We start from the raw sequence: 26,442 nt of genomic DNA, 5'->3' as shown, positions 1-26,442 counted from the left end.
TCATAGCTCACTGCAACCTCAAACTCCTGGGCTCAAGCGATTCTCCAGTCTTAGCCTCCCAAGTAGCTGGGACCACAGGCACACATCATTCCTGGCTAATTTTTCTCTTTTTTGTAGAGACAGGGTCTTGCTTTTGCTCTGGCTGGTCTTGAACTCCCGAGCCCAAGTGATCTTCCTGCCTCGGCCTGCCAGAGTGCTAGGATTACAGGTGTGAGCCACTGCACCCAGCCCCATTCTTTACTTCTTGAAATACTTTTTTCTTCCTCTTGGATTCCATAACACGCCATTTTGTGTGTCTCCTCTTAGTCTCCTTTGCTGACTCTTGTCCTCTGCTCTACTGCTAAAGTCAGAGTGGTCTGGGCTTGGACTGGGGTCCTCTTCTCTATTTGCACGTTCTTCCTAAATGATTCCATCCAGTCTCAAAGCTTTAAAAGCCATGCATTTGCCATGACTACTAAATCTGGGCTGCTAGCCTAGGCTTCTCCTTAGAATTCCACACTTCTACATTGAACTGCCTACTTGACAACTAATAACGGGTTGAGTTTCTAATAAGCATCTTGAACTGAAATTTCACAAAAAAGAAGTTTTAGATTTCTGTCTCCCAAACCCCTGCTCCTCATCCTCTTCTTCCTTTCTCAGTGAAAGTCACCACATCCCCCCTCAGAGCAAAAAACTAGTAGCTGTCTTTCCTCACCTTCCACGTTCAACCCCTCAACAAGTCTTATATTCCAAAACACAGGTCTCGGTAGCAGAGGCAATGATGTGCTACCCAGAGCCCGGCTCAGGGCTGGAGGACTTTTCCCACAGCTGTGGGTGTGCTGCCACCTCATGGCCTTCTGCCCTTTCTGGAGAACCACCTCGCCCAAGAGCCAACCATTTCCTGCTTGGGTATGAAGGCCCCCTCATGTAACAGGGGCAGCGCTGAAAGGCCATCCTGGCACATGGCAGTGCCGCCAGGGGTCAGCCCAGGCCGTCCCTGAGCAGGCCCCACAGCCCAGCTTCGCCTCCTGCCCCGCCTGCTTCCTTCCCTTCCCTGCTTTTCGAGTGTGCGGTGCTGATCCCTGAGCCCTGCACAATAAATTTTCCGCACCCTAATCTTTCCCAGAGTCAGCCTGCTAGGAAACCCAGTCTGCAAACACTGTCCAGTCAAAGGGGAGTATTATCACTGTACACTTCATTTACATTTTTGATTACTAATGAAGTTGATTATCTTTTCATATGTTTGCCATTTATATTTCCTTTTCTGTTAAATTCTTGTACATATCTTTCGCTCAGTTCCACCCCCCCTTTTATTGATTTTACAGAAAATTGATTTTTAAGAGTTCTTTATATATTCTGGATTGTTATCCTTTATGTTTAAACTTTATATGTTTAACAAATATCTTCTTCCAATTTGTGGCTTTCAACTTATTTATTTATTTTGAGACAGAGTCTCGCTTTGTCACCTGGGCTAGAGTTCAGTGACGTCACTTCTGGGCTCAAGCACTCCTCCTGCTTCAGCCTCCTGAGTAACTGGGACTGTAGGCACTTGCCACTCTGCCCCGCTAATGTTTCTATTTTTAGTAGAGATGGGGTCTTGCTCTTGCTTAGGCTGGTCTCTAACTTCTGAGCTCAAGTGATCCTCCCGCCTTGGCCTCGCCGAGTGCTAAGATTATGGGAGTGAGCCACCATGCCCAACCTACTAGCTATTATGATTAAATTTAATCTATATCTCAACTCTCCCTTCAATTAACACAAATTCCTTAAACGCTGATAATCTCACCCCAATTTATATACTACTGTTATCTAGTATTTGTCTTTTAAAAAAATTCCACAAATTAGATGTTTTATTTTGTACATTGTTTGCTTAGATTTATTTACATGTGTACCAAATTCTTTATTCGCTATTCCTTTTTGCATCTCAAACCTCACTTTTTTTTTTTTTTTTTTTTTTTGAGACAGAGTCTTGCTCTGTTGCCCGGGCTAGAGTGACTGCCATGGCGTCAGTCTAGCTCACAGCAACCTCAAACTCCTGGGCTTAAGCAATCCTACTACCTCAGCCTCCCAAGTAGCTGGGACTACAGGCATGTGCCACCATGCCCGGCTAGTTGTTTCTATATATATTTTTAGTTGGCCAGATAATTTCTTTCTATTTTTAGTAGAGACGGGGTCTCTCTTGCTCAGGCTGGTCTCGAACTCCTGACCTCGAGTGATCCACCCGCCCTCGGCCTCCCAGAGTGCTAGGATTACAGGCGTGAGCCAACGCGCCTGGCCGTTTTTTTTTTTTTTTTTTTTTGAGACACCTTCTCACTCCATCACCCAAGCTGGTGTGCAGTGGCACTATCCTAACTCACTGAAGTCTCAAACTCCTAGGCTCATGCAATCCTCCTGGCTCAGCCTCCCAAGTAGCTAGGATTACAGATGTGTGCCACCATGCCTAGCTCAAACATTACTTCCTGGCTCATTTTCAGAAATTCCCTCTGTGTAGGTATATTTTTGGTAAACCCCCTGACTATTTTACCTTTGGTCTTAACAAATAGATTTGATGAACCAGAACACCAGGAAGATTTGGAGCAAATAGGCCATCTCCAAGACGCATGGTCATCAACTTGGCCAAAGTCAAAATGAAGGAGAATATTCTACGAGCAGCAAGACGAAAGCAACAACTAACCTACAAAGGAAAACCCATCAGGCTAACAGCAGACTTCTCATCAGGAATGAACCACAATTTTATTTTGATAGTTATTTTACCTCAGCACTTCAAATATATTATGCTAATGTCTCTGGTATTTATTGTCAATCTTGAAATTAATCCTTTGTAGGTAGTATGCCATTTCTTTTTGGCTATTTTAATGATAGTTCCTTTGTCTTTGGTCTATACTTTTACTATCATGTGTGAATTTACTTTATATTTATCTTGCTTCATATCTATTGTGTTTCCTATATGTGTGGATTCATATCTTTCATCATTTACGAAAATATTTCAGTCATTTTCTATTCAAATATTGCCTTTCCCTTATTTTCTCTATTTCTCCTGGAACTCTAATTAGACATATGTATCTTCTCTATTGTTTAAGCTCTTTGTCAATTTTCAACCCCTTGGCTTTCTGTATTGCATTCTGGGTGATTTCTTTAGATCTGTCTTCTAGTTTACAACTTTTCTCTTCAGCTATTCTTAGTTTATTTTCAATTTATACAATGTATTTTAAATTTCCGTGATTATATTTTTCATCTCTAAGATTTTTTTTGTTTTTCTTCTAATCTATCTGGTTACATTGAGGTACTCTTTATCATATTCATTTTTTAGATACTATATTTCTTTAACATAAAACGATTATTTTATATTCTGTATCTTCTATTTCTACTACCTATAATAAAATCTGTGGGGCAGTAAATCTGTTGTTTGTATTTCTGATGATTTTCTCTTGTGGTTTGTATATTTAATAATTTTTAAATTGTTTAAATATAAACATAAGCATACTTTGTTGAGGTTAACTGGTGAGATCTATTGGAGATGCTTTCCTCCAGACAAGATGTGCATTTGTATCTACCTGCTGCCAGGGGCCCTATCAAGCTCTTTAATTTCTTGGTGTGGGGTTTCTGTGACCATAGAGAGTGTAAGACTGAATTCCATACTTGAGGAGGGCAGATCTATGATTATAAATTGCAGTGGGTGACTATTATTATTTTTTTCCATTTAGAGCCAGTGTAGAGAGGGTTCTTGATAGACTTCTTTTGCTAGCATGACGATTTTTCCTGGGCCACCCTTGCCAAAGGTTGTAGCCATCTTCAAGTGTGCTGGCTTAGGGTGGGAATCTCAAATCTAACTCACCCATATGGATTTGTCTTACCCCAGTTTTTGCATTTGCTTACACTTCACACTCAGTTTTCAGCTCACTTCTACTGTTCCTCTCCCTCTCCCCCTCCTCACTCCCTCTTCCCACGCTTCCTCTTCCATCTCCTTTAAATGCCTATGGGGCTTCTTACTTTCTTGCAAGCTAAACTCTGTATTAAAAATAAGCTCATTATAATTTATCCAAGATTTAATAGTATGGCATAAGAAAGGCTTTTCAGAGTATCCAGTTTGAACTGCTGGAAGTAGAAACCAAGGGTAATCTTCTAAAAATGTAAAGTAGTTTACATCACTCTCTTGCTTAAAACCCTCCAACGGCTTTCTCTCACACTTGAAATATACATACCGTCCTGGCCTACAGAGCCCAGAGCTAGTTCCTGGATTAGCTCACATGGACCTCCTTTGCCACCTTGCTGTTCCTCTGGCATATTGAACTCATTCCTGCCTTATGGCCTTTGCCCCTGTGGCTCCTCCATCTGGCATGCCTTCTCCTTTTCCACGTGGCTGGCTCCTTCTCACCATTCAGGTCCCACTTTCAATGCCACCTTCTCATAGAGGCCTTCCCTGACTAGCTTCCCCATTTCTCTACCACATCGCCCTGTTTTATTAGGTCACTAAATATGAAATGTCCGATTTCAAATAAAAAATGTAGTTTATTATATCTCAAACGAGAAGCAGTACAATCAATCCAAGTATGTGTCTAAACTGTTGACACCATTTTGCCATCTTAATGGTAGCTTGTTTATGCCAGCATCGAAGAAACCAGGAAAGCCAGTGGCAATAAAATCACCAAAGGCATTTTCCACAGCTTGTTGAGAATTGAATAGTTTTCCTTGCAAGAAGTGGTCCAAAGCCTGGAAGAAGTGGTAGTCAGTTGGTGCAAGATCTGGTGAATACGGTGAATGACAGAGAGTTTCCTAGTCCAGCCTCTGTAGTTTGAGCAGCATTGTTTTTGTGACATGTGGTTGAGCGTTGTCTTGCAAGAGGATTGACCTGTCTCTATTGATCACTCTCGGCTGCTTAATCACAAGCATCCTCATCATTTCATCCAATTGTTTGCAGTAGACATCTGCTGTAATCAACTGACCAGGTTTCATGAAGCTGTAGTGGACAATACCAGGGCTGGACCACCAAACAGACACCATTAGTTTTTTTGATGATTACTTAGTTTTGGACCATGTTTCAGCACTTCATCTTTATCCAACCATTGTGGCGAATGCTTGTGATTGTAAAAAAGAATCCATTTTTCATCACACATAACAATGTATAGAAATTGTTCGCCTTTATGCTGTGACAGAAAGAAAGGCAAACTTTGAGATGATTTCTCTTCTGTCACTCATTTAATTCATGCAGAACCCATCTATCCAGCTTCTTTACCTTGCCGATTTGTTTCAAATGGTCCAATATTGTTGGAATAGTAACGTCAAACCTTGCTGCTAATTCACATGTGGGTTAAGATGGATTCGCTTCCACTACAGCTGTCAGCTCATTATTATCCACCTTGGTCTCAGGTTGCCCACATGGCTGATTTTCAAGATTAAAATCACCAGAACGAACTTCTCAAACTATCAACGTACTGTGCGTTCATTAGCAACATCCTTCCCAAACACTTTGTTGTTTTGCTTTGTTTTGTTTTTTTTTTCCTTGAGACAGAGTCTCCCTTTGTTGCCGGGGCTAGAGTGAGTGCCATGGCGTCAGCCTAGCTCACAGCAACCTCAAACTCCTGGGCTTAAGCGATCCTACCGCCTCAGCCTCCCGAGTAGCTAGGACTACAGGCATGCGCCACCTTGCCCGGCTATTTTTTTTCTGTATATATTTTAGTTGGCCAGATAATTTCTTTCTATTTTTTTTTTTTTGTAGAGACGGGGTCTTGCTCTTGCTCAGGCTGGTCTCGAACTCCTGACCTTGAGCGATCCACCCGCCTCGGCCTCCCAGAGTGCTAGGATTACAGGCGTGAGCCACCTCGCCCGACCCCAGCCCCCAAACACTTTGTTGACATTTCAAGAGCTGTCTGAGCTGCATTGGTTCTACGATGGAAGTCATGTTTGAAAAGAACACGAATTTTTGACTTATCCATGGTTTCACAAAAATTGCTCTAAAAATTTTTTTGAAAGATAATCACAAGCCAAAATGTGCGTTTGCAAGACTGAGGATGTACCTTCACTATAAAAATAAAACAAGAAGTATCAAAGTAAAATGTCAGAGATATCAACTGTCAAAATTAGAACTTAAGGAAATCAGACATTTCATACTTAATAACCTAATACTTCTCTTTAGGGCACCTATTATTAGCTGACATATTCCTGCTTATTGTCTTGTCTTTCCCTACTAGAACATAAGGCCTATGAGAGCAGGGGCCTTTTTGTGTGGTTCACCACTATCATTTCAGAGTTTACAATAGTTTTTGGCACATAGTAGGGTCTCAATACATATTTGTTGAATGATTAGACCTGAGTGTTACCTACTTATTCCCTTTAGACAGGACCTAGGCTTGGCAGAGCTCCAAAATTCCCACTACTTCCTATTATCTCCCCAACCCAGCTTGTTTTATTAATTTACTTACCTAACTGGCCCCTGTATACATTTGAATTTTCAATCTCTGCTCATAAATGTCACTGTAATTATCTTTAGCATTTTGAGAGCAGAGACTTTATGTTTTGTGTTCCTTTTCTTCCTTCATTGTTTTGCATATAGTAGGAGGGAAGGAATTAACATTCATTGAATATCTCCTACCTGTTAAGGGCAACACTATAATTTAATTTATATCCTTACAACAATGCTGTGGGGCTGGGTATTATTATTTATATTCATTTTTCAGATGAGGACACTGAGGCTTAGAGTTATTCAGAGTCATATAATAAGCCAAGGATCAGGGTTGGAACCCACATAGACAACATATCCCCAGTATGAAGTATTGCAAAAGGGTTGCTCATGTCTGAGGAACAGGTGGCTGTTTTCAATTTGCAAAGTGAAGATTGGGCAATTGGATACTACAGGTTAAGTTTTACTTGAGCAGTCCAACTATTTATTTAGTTATCAATTTCATTCCACTGAGTGCATGAAGAATTAGCTTGAGGTATATCTATATTTGGCTAGAAGAGGATTTAGAGATGTTAATCATGCCTTCTACATGAGGGTCCTGCATAGCTAATAAATGTCTGCTGTTGGCAAATTTTATGGAAATATCAGCAAAGAGATTTTCTGAGATAGTCACTTCAATCAAACCATCAGCCATCACTGGATCACTGGACAAAGACAGAAACTGAATACACCGAATATGTACCACATCAGCAAGCATTCTTTTAAGTAACAAAATCTTATTTTTATTTTTTACAGAAATTCAGATATTCCAACAAATTTCTTTACATTTCCTGGACCTTAAAAAAATTACACACAACTTTTGGACGCAATACAACAGAATAGAATGAGAAAGGGAGTCACATTTTTTGCTTTTTAAAAAAGATAAAAACATACTTCTTATACTTGGTTAACATTTAGTGATTTACATGTGTATTACCTATGTACAAATGGTACATCATCAATGACCCATCGTCAGAGCACTGTGGTATACTAAATTACACTTAGGTTTTATGGCAAAAACTTTTTAAAAAACATTTGCATGTGGGTAGGAAGTACTTTTTCATTTTTGTTAACACCACTATTAGTGATGTAGGACTCCCAGTGGAATCTGTAATTTACATGGATTAGAGATAGCCGATACCTTTTGTTTTCACTGTAGATAAAGTAGAGAGGTACCTCCCTTTAAATAAAAGATGAATTCTTGAAAAGTTGTGTGTAATTAAATTTAGTAAGTAGGGTGTTATGAATGCAGTAGGGAGCTAATACTTAAAGCCACAAATAACCCCCAGAATGGCTAACACTTTAGTTATAGATACTAAATGTTCCCTTAATTTGGTTCTTTAGAAAAGCCACATCTCTGTGAATTGGGTTTTACTCATTTGAGCATGCCTGTAACATACTTTTAGCCATGTGTGAAAAGATGGCTAGTACCAGATACATTTGGCTAAAATAGGAGTGTGGTCCTTATAGAGACAGGATAAGTGAAATCAACCCTGATCTGTATCAATTCTTATGTTATCCTTTGTCTGATGTTCTAGTGATATAAGCTAATTTGATCTTAATTTTGAAGCTATGAATGAGAGCATTCTATATGTTCTTATTTTCTGCTCAGGGATAGAACATGGTTTGGCTTCCACTAAGTATCCTTGCACGTACATTTTAGGGTAGGTTCATTCTCAGGCAATTGGCTATTTCAACATTAAATATTTCTCTGTTGCTGAATATTGGCAGGATATGTGGTAGGGTGATGGTGGGGGAAGCCTGGGAGCAAAGATTGTTGAAGACAACTGGTTAGATGTACCTACTTCCAGATGTCAGCCAACTAAAAAGAATCTGAGTATTTTTGAAACCAACATTAGTAAACAAAAGGGTAACTTATTCCTATTGAGTTTCTTTGACCTATATAAGTAGATAGTCATTTATTTCTAAGGCTATTAAATTATTATTTATTTTGTTAGTACCACTTACTATCATTTAGAAATATGTTTAATGGAATGATTAAAAAAAAACAACAAAAATGAGTGCCTGTCAGTAAGGGAGATAAAAGATATAGATTTCTGATAACATGTATGGCAAAGAAATATAAAAAAGGAGATATTTCAGATACTTATTTATAACGCATATTAAATTCCTATGCATATACTAAGGAGAATTAGAAAAAAGTATTCATTTGAGAGTAGCCTATATATTACATGTGAGCATCCAAGGTGAAAATGAGCTTTCTATATTTTTCAGCGTTCCCTGATGCTGTTTCCTGAAAGATGGGGAAATCTACGTTGCTTGGGAACCTATGATGTAAAGATGTACTTCCTGTGATATACACCTTGATGGAGTGATAGTATATGTCAGAAACACTTTCTCAGTAATAACTTGTACAGACAGATTAAACTGAACACAGACTGGGTAAAACGTTTGAAGTGTTACATCTCTTAATAACCGAGTGGTTGTAACTCATTACACAGTGAAATGAATGAATGGTGGAGATGAAGAACCAAAGGTCATGGCTCCTGTGAAAACATTCAGAGGCATTTTCTAAGACGCTTCCTTATAAACAATGCTTAATCAGCCTCTTGGCTATTGAGATAGGAATAATTTAGCCTAACTGCCTTTCTTAAAATTCTGTTGAAAGATTAAAGCTTTTTGTTTTCAGTTTGATTAAAAAAGGACAGTTTACAAACCTCAGTACATATATATTTTACATGTTAATTCCAGCACATTTATATTCCTCCTCCCTAAAATATTTCCTGAATATGACTTTTTCATGATTTTATCCAATGACAGTTTCCAATGAGCTGGCATTTAATCCACGATTGCATCTCTTTCCAGAAAGTCACTCCCGTCTCTGCTGATCTAGATTTAGAAGGTGCTTTGACAAGTGAATGTTTCACTCTTGTCCATATTCATCTCTGTACTCTGATCTCTCTCAAGCGTCTTCCTTCTTGATGTTGATGTATAAAAGCTGTTATTCGATTTGTTTAGCTGTTATTCGATTTGTTTTGTGCTCATTCTAGAGAATATTGGCTTAGCAGAACTGCAGAAAGGGGAGGGAAGAGAAAGAGAAAGGGTGGGGGAAGAGAAAAGAATGCATCATTTTTTGTCAGCAAGATTTTTGTGCACAGTATTTGTCACAGAAAAACCACACCAACAAATGGTTCAAATGCACTTTGGATTGGTTATCAAAGAAGATTGAAAAGTTTGAGATTTCTGTTCCATTAAACACACAGCACAGTCTTCCCAGCAAGGAGAATATGTCTATTCCCTCCATCTGGGTCAAGATTACAGGCTGCTTAGAAGCAGCAAGGAAGAATGTGGAATGATCCCAAGCATCATCGACTTTCCTGCGTAGCATGGAAAAATGTCCGAATTCTGTGTTTTCCTTTTCTTTTCCAGTTTTATTTTACACTCAACATTATAACAGCCACTCAAGAAATTATTATAAAGATGAATCACCCGCAATCTAATCAGCTTGACACACCAACTATTTTCTTCCATTCGAAGTGTGCATTTATTTTAAATAATTGTAATTACATAATAGATGACATTTTTAACATTTTAACATTATATTAAAGACAATTTTCTACATTTCCGCTGTCCATATCATCAGCATCAATTCCTAATGGCTGCATAATATTCCATTTCATTCTTATTCCTTTCCACTCCATGCTCAATACTCCATTCTCAACTATTTCACTATTGTCAGATAGATAGGTAGGTTTCTGATTTGTTATTATAAATTTTGAACATCTTGGCATATGAAGATCTATTTGTCCTTTTAAACACATTCTCAGGGGATGATAGATTTCCCTTTTCTCCAACAGGTTAGGGACTGTGCCTGTATCAACACAACTAGACCACAAATAGTGTGATCAACTCTACTCTTTTTTTTTTTTTTTGACAGAGTCTCACTTTGTTGCCCAGGCTAGAGTGAGTGCGTGGCATCAGCCTAGCTCACAGCAACCTCAACCTCCTGGGCTCAAGCGATCCTCCTGCCTCAGCCTCCTGAGTAGCTGGGACTACAGGCATGTGCCACTATGCCCGGCTAATTTTTCTATATATATATTTTTAGTTGTCCATATAATTTCTTTCTATTTTTAGTAGAGACGGGGTCTCGCTCTTGCTCAGGCTGGTCTCAAACTCCTGACCTTGAGCGATCCACCCGCCTCGGCCTCCCAGAGTGCTAGGATTACAGGCGTGAGCCACCGCGCCCGGCCAACTCTACTCTTTGAATGATTTTGGCACTGTTAACCAGGGCTTAAGGGTACCATGTATGTGAGGATGGGTAAACATACCTAGCCGGGCATGCTGTGGCATATTTGGGCTGAAAGGAAACAGCCTGTTTGGGTTTGCACTGCAGAGAACAGAACACAAGAAAAGATTGTGGTTTCTGAATGTGTGCTAGAGAAACCCCTAAAAGATTCTGCTATTGTTTTCAGTATGTTCCCCCTTGTTTTCCAACACACTTTAAAAAATCTTAGACACATTATGATTTTAATGAACTTCTCTCAGCAAGGGAACTCATGGCTACTTTAATGTACCCAGACTGCGCAGGGGATAATTGAAGTATGATAATGTCATAATGATGATTAGTCTGTAATGATTCTCTGAGAGATTGAGTCATGCTGGCAGAAGCCCTCCGGAAGGGAATGCTTTCTTCAGATATTATTAAAAGCACCATAAGCAATCCATGGATTGTGCACAGCAGTAACGGTGGTTCTGAACTGACATCAGTGGTCTCTCCTCTGCTGCTGTAGAGGTGCTCCTGCTGGTGCACCTCCAAAGTTGATTTTGGGGGTCCATGATTCCACCACCCCGGCCTCCTTTTCTCTAAATATCTTTCTATTCAAAATCAACAGAGTTGAATGGGTTTTTCAGTAAGATCATGACAAGTGCTAGCCAGGGGTAGGGGTTGTAAACATATGAAAGAGGGCACAGAAGAGGGTGCTGAAGAGTGGCACAGCTCGTGGAGGAGAGGGAGGATATGGAAGTCCCCAGGGCTGTGTGTGTGTGTGTGGGGGGGCACAGCTCGTGGAGGAGGGGTAGTCCCCAGTTTTTTGAAGTTCTCAAGTAGATACACTCCTAATCTCATGATAGAAAATCCCGCATTAGTGTGCATTATTTACTGGCATCTAGGAATCCGAGACTCCTGGTTTCTCTCTCCTCAGCTCTGAGCTGCCTGGTTTGGCTTTGTGACATCGCAGGGTTAAAGAAAAGTATGAGATTGCTAAGAAGGAAGAACATGCACCTAATGCTGCCTCCCAGGCAGTGTGAGACTTGTTCCCAGAGGGCCAGGAAGGAAGCAATGGGTGTTGGAAGGGCTTTAGAGCAGAGCCCAGAGCAGTGACACCCACAGCTAGGAGGAGGAGAAGGCAGCTTCCTGCAGGGTAGACATCTCCCTGGAGAACCCTAAGCCTTCTTGTAGGAAGGAAACCTCTGACGTGATTCTCACAGGGCTCCTCTTTCCACTGCACCATCTAGGTGCACAGCCCAGGGCCTGACCAGGACAGGCCATTCATCAACAATGATTCTTGGATCTCCTCTGGTCTTGGGTCACCCCTGGCCTCTGTATGGCCAAATCTCTCGTTGGATCCCTCATTATAATCTCACTGTTGACTAGTCAATTCTTAAAACTCTCTTCTTTGTTGACTGTTGTCAATACTGGGTCTCTCTATGCTTCCCACCCGTAGTATCAGTGGTGGGCAAGGGAGTTGAGGAATGAATGGGGAAATGAAAGCATGAAGCCAGCAAGCCAGGCCTGGACTAGAGTGAGGCAAGTGAGGTATCTAGGGTGCAGAATTTAAGGAGGCTCATAGGCTCATGCAAGCGTAGGGTGAGCGCTTCCTTACATTTTGCATACTAGGCACCTGCCTCACCCCAGCCCCGGCCTTGCCCATGCATGCAGGCTGCTCATCATGAAGCCTACCTGGAATATTTGCTGGGGTTTGAGTTACATAGACGCTGCAACCAGTGCATATTTTTTCTTCCCATTGCATGACACCATCATGCAACAGAAACCCCAGGGCGTGTGAGAGTTCTGCAGAAAGTAACTGGGATATTTGTTCCAGTGGTGATCAGAGCACAAACACTCCCTGCAGAATATCAGGAAAACACTTTGCTGGGGGAGTAAAATTAGAAAGCTGTTACAATTACTTAGATGGCAGGCACAGTGAAGAGTTTTCCACCTGAAGGCTTGGCAAGGGCTGGCTCTTCAAATAGATTTGTGAAGAGAGCAGGTGGAAGGGAAAAAAGGCAAGGTTTTCCTCTACAGATGTGGCTATCACTCCTTCAGTCTTAAGACTGTGAGACACCAGGACAATTTGCAGGATTTGGTGGAAGCATCAGTGTGGTTGTAATTGCTGCCTTGTGAAATATTCTGCTCTTTTAAAAACTTTTGCTAACATTTCCCATGAACCATGGATGTTGCCTATCAGGGGAGGCGATTTAAAAGATGTCACATTCTACCAGGTTTGTACAGTGCAGGAATGAATAAAAAAGTCATTCAATGCTGCTTTGGATCTTTGTTCAGTCGGGTTTGTCCTTGTAACATGTCATGGGCTCTGAGTTGCCCATGTTCCATTTCCAAGGGGCTCTTTGCAAATCCTTTTTCGAAGCTGTCATCTGAATCACTGCTCATGAGAGCAGCATTTATAATGGCTGCATTGTCCAGATTACCTAAATGCTACTTTGTTGAATTTTCTAAGTGTTTACAGACGTTGAAAGGTCTCCTGTGGCGGGTTTCTGCTGATTGTTCCTATCTGACCTATTCAACCAGGGTCTGGGGCCCCCACAGTCAGGCTAGCTGGGGGGCAGGCGCTGTCTGAGTGAGAAAAACGCTTGATGGGAGCAGCCAGGCTTTGGCAGCAGGGCTAGCTGAATCTTTATTGTGAAAATGAGTGAGGGAGGAATTCCAGGCCACTTTTTGTCATTGGCAGAACAAGCTTTGTCATTTTCTCCCATTCTGTTGTTTCAAAATGCACCCACCCCTAATAGGGACTTCTGACACCCTTCATCTCTGGGAGGCGGGAATACAGGCCCCTAGAAAGAATGTCTCGCCATCTATGTCCCTGGGTGTTCTTCCATGATGTGCCCCACAGCGGGTGTGGCAGGTTAAAGATGGCCAAGATTCTCTGACATTCCTCCCACCGAGAGGTGGGGTCTACATTCCCTTCTCTTTGAGTCTGGGCTTTATGAGTCCTGGCAGTTTCTTTCTTTCCTTTCCTTCTCTTTCCTTTTCCTTTTCTTCCCCTCCCTCCCTCCCTTTCTCCCTTCCTTCCTTCCCTCCGTCCGTCCGTCTCTCTCTTCTCTTCTCTCTTTCTGTCCTTCTTTCTTTTGTGGTAAAAAACACAAAACATAAAACTTACCATCTTAACCAATTTAAGTGTACCTTTCAGTAGTGTTAAGTATATTCACATTGTTGTGAAACAGATTTCCAGAACTTTTTTATCTTGCAAAACTGAAATTCTATACCCATTGAACAATAATTCCCCATCTCCCCTTCTTCTAGCCCCTGGTAACCACTATTCTACTTTCTGTTTCTATGAATTTAACTACTTTAGGTACCTCATATTAGTAGAATCATAAAGTATTTACTTTTTGTGACTGGCCTATTTCACTTAGCCTAATGTCCTTAAGGTTCATTTATGTCGTAGCATGTGACAGGATTTCCTTATTTTTTATGGTTAAATAATATTCTACTCTACGTATGTACCACGTTTTGTTTATACATTTATCCATTGATGGACATTTGGGTTGCTTCTATCTCTTGGCTATTAAGAATAGTGCTGCAGTCAACGCGGATGTGAAAATATCTTCGAGACAAGTTTTCAATTCTTTTGGATGTACAGTATACCCAGAAGTGGGATTGCTACATTGTATGGTAGTTCTATTTTTAATTAAATAATTTTTTTTTTGAGACAGAGTCTTGCTCTGTCACCCTGAGTAGAGTGTAGTGGCATCATCACAGTTCACTGCAACCTCAAACTCCTGGGCTTAAGTAATCCTCTTGCCTCAGCCTCCTGAGTAGCTGGGACTACAGGCACATGCCCCCGCATGCTTGGCTAACTTTTACATTTTTTTATAGAGATGGGGTCTTGCTATGTTGCTCAGGCTGGTCTGGAACTCTTGGCCTCAAGTGATCCTTCTGCCTTGGCCTCCCAAAGTGCTGGAATTATAGGCATGAGCCACTGTCCCCAGCCCAGTTGCTGTTTTATGCCACTAAGTTTTGGGATCATTTGTTACACAACAACAGATAACTGGAATAGTGGACAAATGCCCTTTTCTCTGATAGTGGTGTAGATTTGCTATATTAAATATACTGTAATGACAAGTGCAGTTGGACAATTGGTACAATGCTCACCAGTCAAAAACAGGCCACCATCACCGACTCATCATTTTCTTCCTGACACACAACTTCTAGAGGAGAAATGTCTGAACCCCCAGCCTCCACTTTCTGGTCTACCCATATTCTCTGGGCAATCATTGGTTTGTCCTTCAAGTGGTCTAAGAGTAAGCGATTTGAATCTGTGCTGAACATAAACATGCTCACAATATAATTTTGAGCTGAATTAAGGTTTAACACTATGGTTGCAGATTGATCAACATTAGCTTTATAGATGATTATAGCTTTATAAATAAATTTGTCGTGGTGGTTTATTTGTAATTGGCTAGTGGACTGGTGAAAACTTGGGTATATTCCCACTGCTAATCTTTACTTCCATGCCACCCTCCACTCAGCAATCCACACTGTCCGGCCCCTGACTGCAGTGAAGCCCGAGACAGCTGCATGGGAAGCTAAACCCCAGTTACGAGCCTTAGATATATTCTTTAACGCCTTCTCACCCTACCCAGAAAGGCAACACTAGTACTTTTTTCTGGGAGTTATAATTTGGTTTGCATCTAAATTCTTAGTTGCTCACAGCCCAGATTTCTCAGCAGGCCTGAGCTATGCAGGTGACTGTAACTGCTTGGTGGCATCTACAGTTTCAGTGTAGGTGCTAAGGCAGGGGATGGGGACTGGGGAGAAAGGAAAGGAAAAGTATTGTCATCTTTGGGTCTTTTCAGGTAGGACCAGTGACTGTTTACACAAGATACAAAATGGAAACAATTCAATCCCAGAGACCCCCACTACCCTATATATCACAGTTCATTTTGGTTCTGTCATATTGCCACTTATTTGCTTCACACTGCTACTTGTGATCTGCACTAGTTCATGCTTTTCTGTTCTCCTGCCCCACCAGAATGTGAGCTCGGTGCCATCAGGACTTCCCTTGTCTTGCTTGCCACCGCACCTCCCAGCTAGCTCAGTCCTTGATCTGTGACAGGTGGTGATTAAATACTTGCTGAACAAATGGAGGAGGTAAGAAATAGAACAGCATCTCCCTCTCTGCACCAATAATGGTCCACCAGGTCAGTGCTTCCCAAACTTCGATAGGCATAAAAATCACCTGGGTATCTTGTTAAAAATGCAGATGTTGGTTGGTAGGTCTGGGGTAGAACCTGAGAACTTGCATTTGTAACAATCTCCTGGGTGATGCTGCTGCAGCTCAGGTACCACGCCTTGGGAAGCAAGGTGCTGGACTGAGCTCCCTGAGGAAGATTATGTCCAACTCAGCCTACTAAGGAGCTTGGTATACAACACGTACCCAAAAATCATTCATCAAATGAACGAATGAAACGAAACCAGGCACAGGAATCTATGAGAAACCTGGCAAAGCAAATCTCCAGCAGATGGTAGAAATGCTAAGTGACCTGCAACCTCAACGTGGACTTTTGGGGGCTTTCAATTCCCTCGTCCTCCATGAAGGAGCTGGGCAGAGGGAGAAGAGGGGGAGGCTCTCTGCTCCTGAGCCACAGAGGGAGGAGATTTCATCACTAGGTTGTAACGGTAACTTTTTTTCCAACATGAATATGTCGAGAGGCGTCTAGGAAATGGGTGAAGAAGGTACCACCTGAGCCAGTCCTTGCACATTTTCTCTCTTCTTTTCTTGCCCCAGGCTCTTCTTCCTCTTTTTTTTAACATTTATATTTTTCTGCCTTTCTTGCTGTCTCTCTTTTTTTCTCTCTCTGTCTCCTTCTATCTCCCTTTGAATCTAACATACTGATTTCAGTCCAGGAGGGATGGAGGATAATTGCCAAAATTGTTCTGGCTACTTATGTAGATCTCTTTTGCTGAGAAGGGGCAGAAAATGGCCTAAGAATCGGGCCCTGATAATTTTGTGCTATTCTTGTGTGCAGTGGACAATGAGACTTTGACTGAGGCACAACACTTTTTAATGTGTCCCTTTCTCAGAAAATAATTCACAAGAAGGAATTTTGATTGTTAATTCATGAACATCTCTTTCTCTTCTTCCCCCTCTCCTCCCCATTAGGGAATACTATGGAATCTGTTAAAAGCAAAAACAAAAAACCAGGCACAATTACTTGGTAGGCCTCACCCAGGCACATTGAGAATAGAACATTGCTGCTGATTTATAAATCCTAATAATATTCATTGCCCAGTTTTAACATGAAGCCATTCCATATTTTACATAGGGTGAAAGGCTTTCACTACTGAAGCCCCAAAGTCAGGTCCCCAGCAGGCGGGATGGATGTGTAGCACCTTTGCCTCTTAATGCATTTCATGAGAGCTAACAAATTGGGTGGTGATCTTAATGCACCATCTCCACTTTAGTGACTGCCACGCACTTTCCTGAAATTTCTCATAACTGCTTGCCTTTCCACTTCATGAGCTAGGTCATACACTAGCACTTTACCATGTGATCATGATAATCCTTAAACAATACAAATAAAAGCAAAAACAAACTGAGTATTACCACACATGAAATTTCAAACCCTGGAGCCCAAATAGGTATTGGGTTCTCAATATAATAAATTCATTTCTGTCTGTTGCCATTGAATATTCAGCCTCATGCACCCTTCTCTAAGCTCCCTCTCCCTCCTGTGTGGGAAAGACGACAAACTTTGTATCATTTCCCTGTTCCTTGATGCTGTCTTTAACTTCTCCTCCTGCCAGAAGCACTCTCTCTCAACAAGGTCTGCCTCACGGGCTTTCTCTCTTTTTCCAAACACCATCTTGAGAGTCAACTATCCTTCTTTGGTAATACAAGTTTCCTGATTTTCTTGGAGGCTTATAGTTCAGTCATTAAATGTATGTGTTCAAGAACCATTCTCTCGGGCTTTGTACCCTAATACCACCACTTACTGGCTGGGTAACACTACAGAAGTTCTTTATCTTCAATTTCCCCATTCAAAAGGTGCGGGTACCCCCTTCCAAAAGCTGTCCTGAAGATTGATTGAAATAATGCTTATAAGGTGATTATGACTAAATGTGCATAGAAAGCTCAATACATGTTGGCAGTATTTTTAAAAAGTGCACAGTAATGTAACTAGCACTGTCTCATTCCAGAAATAATATATTAATATATACTAACCAACAAATCATGTAAGCACTTACTTTTTCCGGACATAGCATGGCCCAATTGTTCAGATTTGGGACAGTGGGGCCAGACTACCCGGGTGCGGCTCACCTTTGACACTCACTAGCTCCATGTCCTTAGCATGTTATTGGGCCCAGTGTCCTCATGTGTAAATGGGGATAAGACCAGCCTCCCTCATAGAGCTGTTGTGAGCATTAAATAAGTTAACACACATAGCAAGTATGATAATATGTTAACTACTGTTGTTAGCATGATTATTATTAATATTGTTTGGGGTTGGATTTTTACCTTGATGCCATAAAGCCAAATAAAAATTAAACATAAGAGGCTTAATTCTCCTTGCTGAAAATAAAGAGACTAGAGCATTTACTTTAGAAAGCTTGTAAGTTCTTTCTCTGTCACTTTGAAACATGTGTAAATGTTTTTTTTTTTTTTTTAAAACACGTTCTAATAACATAGTCTAAAGGTTAGCTTAGAAAGGTGTCTCTTTGTCAAACACTTCTTCACTGAAACAAAACAGCTTATGATGAATCTTGAAGAGAGCACGCGTCCATTTGCCTGTCATGGCTGTATACGTAACCTGTGTAATGTGCCAATGAAGGAGACATGGTTTACAATAACATATTCTCAATGTTTGCTTGCAAATGTTTTTCTCTGCCAAACTCTTCCATTCACTGAAAAAAAAAAAATACCCAGTTTATGATGTGCCTTACAAAAAGCATGCTTAAATTTGCCTTTTATTGCTGGGTTTCTCTGCTTGGCATATTAGGAGAAAGAAACATGTTCTAATAACATATTCTAAAGGTTAGCTTAGAAAGGTGTTACTTTGTTAAAATGAAATATGTGAAAATCTTTTAAAAAGCTAAATAAGGCTCTTGCCAGTTTTATGACCCAGGAATGTCTTTCTGAAGACCTGGGAGCCATCTCTTTGAAGTGTAAACACCAAGGGAGATAGTTCTCCTCTCTCCCAGTTTCTATGTGAGGGTAAGAGGCTAACTTTGGAAACTACCTTATGTCATAAAGACAGGAGAGTTTGTGTTTCCTTTGTATTTAATATAAAACCTTTTTTTTTTTTTTTTTTTTTTGAGCCAGGGTCTTGCTCTGTCACCCAGGCTGGAGTGCAGTGGCACAATCCTAGCTCACTGCAGCCTTGAACTCCTGGGCTCAAGTTGATCCTCCTGCATCAGCCTCCAGAGTAGCTGGGACCATAGCATGCTACTGCACCTGGCTAAGTTTTTCTTATTTTTTTGTAGAGATGGGGTCTCGCGATGTTGTCTAGGCTGGTCTCAAACTCCCGGCCTCAAGCAGACCTCCCACCTCAGCCTCCCAAAGTGTGGCGTGACTTTTTATACAGTTAACTGTATAAAACCAGTTAACTAACACAGATGGTCACCCTCAATTACCAGGTGAATTTAGGATGCTCTGTGTGTAATAAATGGTGCTGCCAAATCTTCTTACTTGAGGACTAGTTATTATTTATCCTGAGAACTTGTACGTAATGAGCTGTATCTGCTTGGCTACGTAAAAGGGTGAGATTTCTTTCTGTCTTTACAATATCTTAGCAAATTGACTGCGATGTGCATCCCATTCTGGTTTAATTCTTATTCAGTAATAAACGTGAAAAGGTTTTCTGGGTTGGGAGAAGATTTTGTTATTAATTATATTACTTGAACATTGTATATTGGTATTTCTGTGTTTGTGCATCTAATTGCTTTATGTAGTGCCTATTCTCTTCTAGCAGAGAATTTACAACAGGAATAGACTGTCTTTTGAAAATTTCTCAAAAAGCACTAAAATCAGTGTTATTAATAGGTGGATTATTAATAATTATCTATAAAAACCCAACTGTTGTTCCCCTTTCTTCTTTGTAACTACTCTACAGCTTCAGTGATATCATGGTAAGTTACAGGTTTTTAAAACCATAAGCACACTCTCCCCTCCAGGAAGCTGTGAGGCTTTTGTTTGCAGTGTGTGGACCTATGGTCTTGAGTGAATCTTTAGCAGGCAGAGAGTTCAGGATTATGAGGCTTTACATGCCTTTATTACCACAAATTTAATAGTCCTGGTCCTAATTACCCTTGTGGGTATTTGTTGTAATGCAACAAGACATTCAAGTGTGATGTATGCTTCCTCTCTAGACCAAAGGGAAGTGGACTGCAGAGACCAGAAGGCAATTTATAACCAAGATATAATGAACATTTCACCACCCCAATAGCCCTGAGAGAAGTAACCAGGGGTTAAGGCATTAGTAGCTCTGCCATATATCATGACTGGCTGACATTGGGTAACCACAAATGACGCGGCAATAATGGAGAGCCAGAGACAGGCTGCATTGCAGAATTTTAGGGCTTTCTAAAATGCAGGAGTGAACAGATTGTTCTTCAGCTTAAAACTTTTTGGAGGTGATGCTTTGCTCCTGAATATGTCCAGGTGCTTAGCACAGTCCGCAAGGTCTTCTGTGGCCTTCCCCCGCTCACTGCTTCAGGCTCTCCTCTCGGGTTCCCCACTTCATACTGCACTCTGACCTCCTGAATGTGACCCGGCCAGGTCCTGCCTCTGGGCCTCTGTTCCTTCTGCTGGAAATGCCTTTCCTCCAGTTTTCTAACTGGTGAACAACTCCTCATGTCTCACGTTGCATCTCAGCTTGCATTTCCTGAACTGCTCTCTTCTTTTTTATAGGTCTCCAAATCATCCCTTATGAGAGCTCATCTTATCCTTTTGGACAGTGAGCTCCTCAAGTGCAGGATTAGTACTTCCTCTATCCAAGCACTAACCAGGCCTAACCCTGCTTGTCTTCTGAGATCAGATGAGATCGGGCTCATTCATGGTGGTATGTCTGATTGGCTCATTTAGACAAAGTCCCTTTCTGATAAATCTCTGTGTCTCAAGCACCCAGATCAGGGCCCAACATATAGCAGCTGCTCAACAAACCTCTGGTGTTTATTCAAAGGAAGCTTAGGCATTATATGGACAGAATTGTGGTCCCTAAAACCCAAATGTTGAAGCCTTAACCCCCAATGTGACTGTATTTGGAGATAGGGTCTTTAAGGAGGTAATTAAGGTAAAATAAGATCTTAAGGATGGAGCCCTACTCCAATATGACCGGTGTCTTTATAAGAAGACGAAGAGACATCAGGTACATGGGTGCACAGAGAAAAGGCCACATGGTGGACACAGCAAGAAGATGGCCATCTACAAGCCAAAGTGAGAGGCCTTAGGAGAAACCAAACTTGCCATACCTTGATCTTGGACATCCAGCCTTCAGAACAGTAAGAAAATAAATTTCTGTGTTTAAGCTGCCAAGTACATGGTATTTTGTTATGGCAGCCCTTGCAGATTAAGACAGGCATCGATTGTTCCAATTTTTTTTTTTTTTCTTTTTGCAGGTAAGTACCCTGAGGCCCAGAGAGATGAAGCAATTTGCCCAAGTTGTCTAGCTAGTTAGTGGAAGAGGATTAGCATCCAGCTCTTGCGACTAGTGTTCTTTCTCTACCGGTTTTTCAGTTGTCCTCTTGACCATTCATTGAAAAGCTTTTTTCAAGTGAATCTTTTAGGAATCGCACTTCTCGAACTGTCAAGAGTTGTCACAAACAAAACCCAAACCAGCTCTGAAAACCCCTCCAATTGATCTAGTCCTCTCAACCTGAACCAGGATGAACTGCTTCCAAACATATTTCCAAGATTTCAGTTCTCACTGAAATCATGCCACAGTTCTCTTGTTAAACTTTGCCTATATACAAGATGACCTTATTTCCATTCTTAGAAAATGCTTTTTGGAAAAGCCAATACAGAGGCTGTTGGTTCTCTGCCCCTTTCTGTGCCCATTTCAGTGCTCACTGGGCCAATGTTCAACTGCCAGCCCCTGTGTCTTTTTGCCAGAGGACTTTCTCTGGCCACCAGAGACCTCTCTGCTTACCCATGGGGCAGGCTGGCAGGGAATCAACATTCCCTACCCCAGCAGTCCTCGATGATTAATAGAATTGATGTATAAATATCACCCCTCTTGCCCCTGGATTCTCGGAGTTCTCCAGTGGGATTATACTCCAGTCACCCCATTGGTGACTTGCTTGATGACACTCCTTTTATTGACCGCCTTCCTCTTCCTGTCTCACTTTTTCATCCCCTACCTGTGTTTTCTGGAATCTCTTCCTAAACAAATGACTTACACTTAAGTCTTTGTTTCAGGGTCTGCTTATGGGGGAACCTAAGCTAAGATAACATTCTCATATATTGGACAGTTATTTTCCTTTCCCTTCAGTAATTTCCTACAGAGACATCATTTAGCCCTTCGCTATGCACTGTGGAGCTAATGCCCAGCATCGTGGGTGACATTTATGGGGGAATGGAAGCCTGCATAATGAGTTTTGCCATGAAAAGAGAAAACACTATGGATTTTTTTCTCCTTTCAGACACATGATGAAAGTTACAAAGCGATTCTCCCAAATTCACAGTTCAATGTCTAGAGCAAGTGGGCTGCTTTGTGAAGCCACATCAGTCTTCCCTTCCCTTGACCCTGGAGATCCAAGGAGGCCTGGGAGATTTCAATGTGATTTCTGGAATGTGCTTAACTTTCAGAGAGAGCAGCTTAGCCCACGGGAGACTCTATTAATAAAATTTCACAATAGAAAAGCTTCCTATTGCCTAATCTCATTAGCTCTGTTTTATGTATAGTTAAATGGGTAAAATCTGAGTTTGTGATTTGGTAATTGTAAATGCATAATTTTTGAGCATTTAGAATGTACAATAGAGAAGAGTGCCGGGCGCGGTGGCTCACGCCTGTAATCCTAGCACTCTGGGAGGCTGAGGCGGGTGGATCGCTTGAGGTCAGGAGTTCGAGACCAGCCTGAGCAAGAGTGAGACCCCGTCTCTACTAAAAAATAGAAAGAAATTATCTGGCCAACTAAAAAATATATATATATAAAATAAAAAATTAGCTGGGCATGGTGGCACATGCCTGTAGTCCCAGCTACTCGGGAGGCTGAGGCAGGAGGATCGCTTAAGCCCAGGAGTTTGAGGTTGCTGTGAGCTAGGCTGACACCACGGCACTCACTCTAGCCTGGGCAACAAAGCGACACTCTGTCTCAAAAAAAAAAAAAAAAAAAAATAGAGAAGAGTTTTTTCTTAATATGTGAAAAGAAGAGGTCCTGAACTCCAGAAATGACCCTTTATTGGAATGAAATAGGGACATGCCTTATCTTTGAGCAGCCCCCATAAAACAACACAAGGGAGGTTATAGAGAGGAACCAGTAGCTTCATTCTTTCTTCCAACTCTCCTAATAAATAAAACCTTAGATATAACCTTGGAACCACCAGTCAGTAGCCATCCCTACTTACATTTGCAATTTGTCTTAGTTTTCCTTTCTTCCTTCAATTGACAAATACTAATTGAGCACATATGATGTGCCAGGCACTGTTCTAGGTGTGGGGTATGGTGATGGACAAAAGACAGTAAGCCCCAGCTATCATAGAACTCACATTGAAATGGAGAGAAAGATAATAAACAAATACACATGTAATACATCTGGTAGTTGTAAGTGCTGTGAAAAAAAAATTGGGGTAAGAGGACAGCTGCTATTTTGGGGCAGGTGGTTGGAGACAGTTTCCCTGAATGAAGTGAGGGAGAGGTTATCTAGGGGATGTTCACCTTCCAGGTGAAGTATCAGCCAGGAAGCCAGCGGAGCTGGAGATAGGAGATGGGCCATCTAGGTGCAGGACTCCTGGGCCATGGCAAGGCATTTTGAATTTATTCTTAACACAATGGGAAGTCACTGAAGTGTGGGGAAAGGGGATGGAGATGATGAGAATTATGTTGTCAAAGGCTGTGAGTGGGTGAGAGTAGAAGCAGGAAGGGCAGTTAGGAGACAATGAAGTGGTCTGGATGGGAGGTGATGCTGGCTTGGACAGGCTGGGAGTGGTGGAGGTGGGAGAGGGCTCAGATTCAAGATGCATTTTTTAAGGCAGAGTCAGTAGGATTTGGTGACTGTGGATGAGGGGGGTGTGTGTGTGTGTGTGTGTGTGTGAGAGAGAGAGAGAGAAGAGAAACTCATGATGACTCCCAAGGTTTTGGTTCATTCGGGTGAGGGGGCTGCTATTTACTGGGATGGGGAACAGAGGGAGAAACTTTTGAGGGAAAAATCAGATATCCAGCTGGAGACAGAGAACAGGCCGTTAGACATAAAGATCTGGAATTCAAGGGAGAGGCTGGGACTGCAAATACATATTTTGGAATCATCTGATTGTTGTACAGATGGTGTTTAAAACCATCAGATTGGAAGGATTCACAAAAACACTGTAGAAAGAGCCGGGGGAAAGCCTGAGGACCGGGCCCTGTGCCAACCCACCTTGGGAGGGAGGAGAAAGGTCTGGGAGCCCCAGAGAGGAGCAAGGGGGCTACTACCCCTCCTCTATCAACTGCACAACTTCAGGTTAAAAAGTTACCTAAATACAAATAAACTTGAAGTCTCAGGGGTGGAGTGGAAAGGACAGTGACTGGGTCAGGTTTTCATCGGTCCGTGCTGCATCTACACTAGCCTTTGGCACTGAGTGCTGTGGAGGTGGGCTATTTGAGAGGGTTCTCCTTCCCCTCCCCTTTCCTCCTCCTTCGCCTCCCACTCTACCCTTTCTCCTCTTCTCCACCAGTGGGCATCCTTGGGGCTGAATTTCACGTGGCTCTAGGGTAGGGGAAATGGGCTGCTAAGTCCAGACCCCTTGCTTTTTACATGCAGATAAAGGGGTCTCCTGAGGCTTGGGTCACAGGTGAGGTTGTTTTTCTTCAAATATCCATCCCACACGTTTTGCTAATTGGAAACTCATTAAGGTTTGCAAAATGTCAGAATGCAAATTCTCCTGAAAGGAGAGTTTTATTTGTTCTTCACAGTTCAGTGCGAATTACTTTAATCAGATAATCAGCTAATTTCCCTCCTAACAGCTGGTTGAGATCAGCCTGTACTATATGCTCTTTCTATTTTAAAGAAAACTCACTAAGAATATGGCAGAGATTCTAGATTTTTATTATTCGTAAGATTCACTTAGATAACTCATTAAAATGCAGACTCCTAGGTTCCATCCCCAGAAATTCCAGGGGAATTGGGGGGAAACTGGGGGGTCCAGATGATTTGATGCAGGTGGCTCCTGAATCACCCTGGGAAATACTGAGGCAGAGAGGATTGGACAGAACTTTGGGGGTCACAGGGCATATCTGAGGAGGTCATGCATGGGGAGCTGTCAAAATGAAGACCTTTGAACTAACAGAGAATGAAGTGGGTGTCAGGGTGTCCCTGTGAAAATAGGAAGGGAGAGGAGAGCCCAGAATAGAAAAGGGCTGGGCATGGTGGCTCACGCCTGTAATCCTAGCACTCTGGGAGGCCAGGAGTTCAAGACCAGCCTGAGCCAGAGCGAGACTCCTGTCTTTACAAAAAATAGAAAAATTAGCTAGGCACAGTGGCACACACCTTACAGTCCCAGCAACTCGGGAGGCTGAGGCAAGAGAATTGCTTGAGCCCAGGAGTTTGAGGTTGCTGTGAGCTATGATGACACCACTGCACTCTACCCAGAGTGACAGTGAGACTGTGTCTCAAAAACAAAAAGCAAAAGAAACAGAATAGAAAGGAAGCGAAGCTGACGCCTTCTCTGTGATGTTGTTAGCACCTGAAGCCACCCAGCAACTCCAGGCTGCTGGGTGTACCGAAGAACTGAGCAGTTATCACACATCTGGCCCACTATTAGGTAGTGAGCACTTTCCAGGCACTATCTCATTTAATTCTTGTCACCTCCTTATTATTCCTGTTTGGGTATTAAAGAGGCCATAAAGGGTTTAAGTGGCAGGGCTGGACCTGGAACCCTTGTCTGGGTGACTCCAAGTCCACACGGTCAACTACAGTGTTGCACTGCGGAAACCGCACGGTCAGGGCATGGAAGCCCAGCGGGCCGTCTGTGACTGATCACCCGCGAGCTCAGCAGTGAATTTCAGTGACTCAGGGAGGCTCGCGCTTTCCTCTGGGATGGGCTGCTTTGGTGCCCCCTGGTGGCTGCGAACCTGGTGTGCTGAGAAGTCAGGGAGAGAACAATGAATGGAGTTAGAGCTCCCTGGTAGGGACTTAGGAAAGATTCTTAAAATACTGCACCTGATCAAACACACGAACTCTTTACTCCCATTATCGGAGCAATTCTAGGAAACTCCCATTAGAGCTATATCCCTCAGCTGCTGCCTCAGTGACACATTACACACTATTTTCTAAATTACAAGCCACAGCCTTGTAACCTGATCACAGCTGCACCCATCTTCCTTCTAACCATTTAGGCTTAGAGAACCAGCTTCATTTTCATTAATCAGCAAGGAAAAGCTCCCCGGGCTTCTGTACTCTACTCGGCTTGCTTCTATTTTTAACAGCCTGTCTGCCAATGCACTAGTGGGCTAAAAATAGACATACTTATAATACAATTCATCATGCACTCAGCTGCCAGGAGGAAGCTTAATTTAAGCTTCATCCAAGATGAAATGCCTTTAAGAAACACAATATTTCATGTACCTATTTATTAATATCAATTTTTTAAGAGTCCTCCAATATCAACTCTTTGATATATAATTTTAGAAATGAG

At 41.9% G+C, this 26,442-nt stretch overlaps 1 protein-coding gene across 2 annotated transcripts in view; it reads right to left on the bottom strand.

Annotated features, from left to right (window-relative positions):
• Window positions 1-7,129: 7,129 nt before the first annotated feature.
• The window catches only part of LHFPL3 (LHFPL tetraspan subfamily member 3), a 474,391-nt gene continuing 455,078 nt past the window's right edge, over window positions 7,130-26,442 (bottom strand). For both annotated transcript variants that reach the window (XM_069462293.1, XM_069462292.1), the window contains one exon: window positions 7,130-9,443. Coding sequence is in view for 1 of the 2 variants with exons in the window: in XM_069462292.1 (XP_069318393.1) it covers window positions 9,415-9,443 (29 nt within the window). In the remaining variant the exon portion in view is untranslated. The remainder of the gene's footprint in view (window positions 9,444-26,442) is intronic.

The sequence above is a fragment of the Eulemur rufifrons genome, chromosome 29, assembly GCF_041146395.1.
Source record: "Eulemur rufifrons isolate Redbay chromosome 29, OSU_ERuf_1, whole genome shotgun sequence".
Classification (NCBI taxonomy): domain Eukaryota; kingdom Metazoa; phylum Chordata; class Mammalia; order Primates; family Lemuridae; genus Eulemur; species Eulemur rufifrons.
The sequence above is the reverse complement of the archived record's forward strand: the minus strand, read 5'-3'. Positions and strand labels throughout refer to the sequence as shown.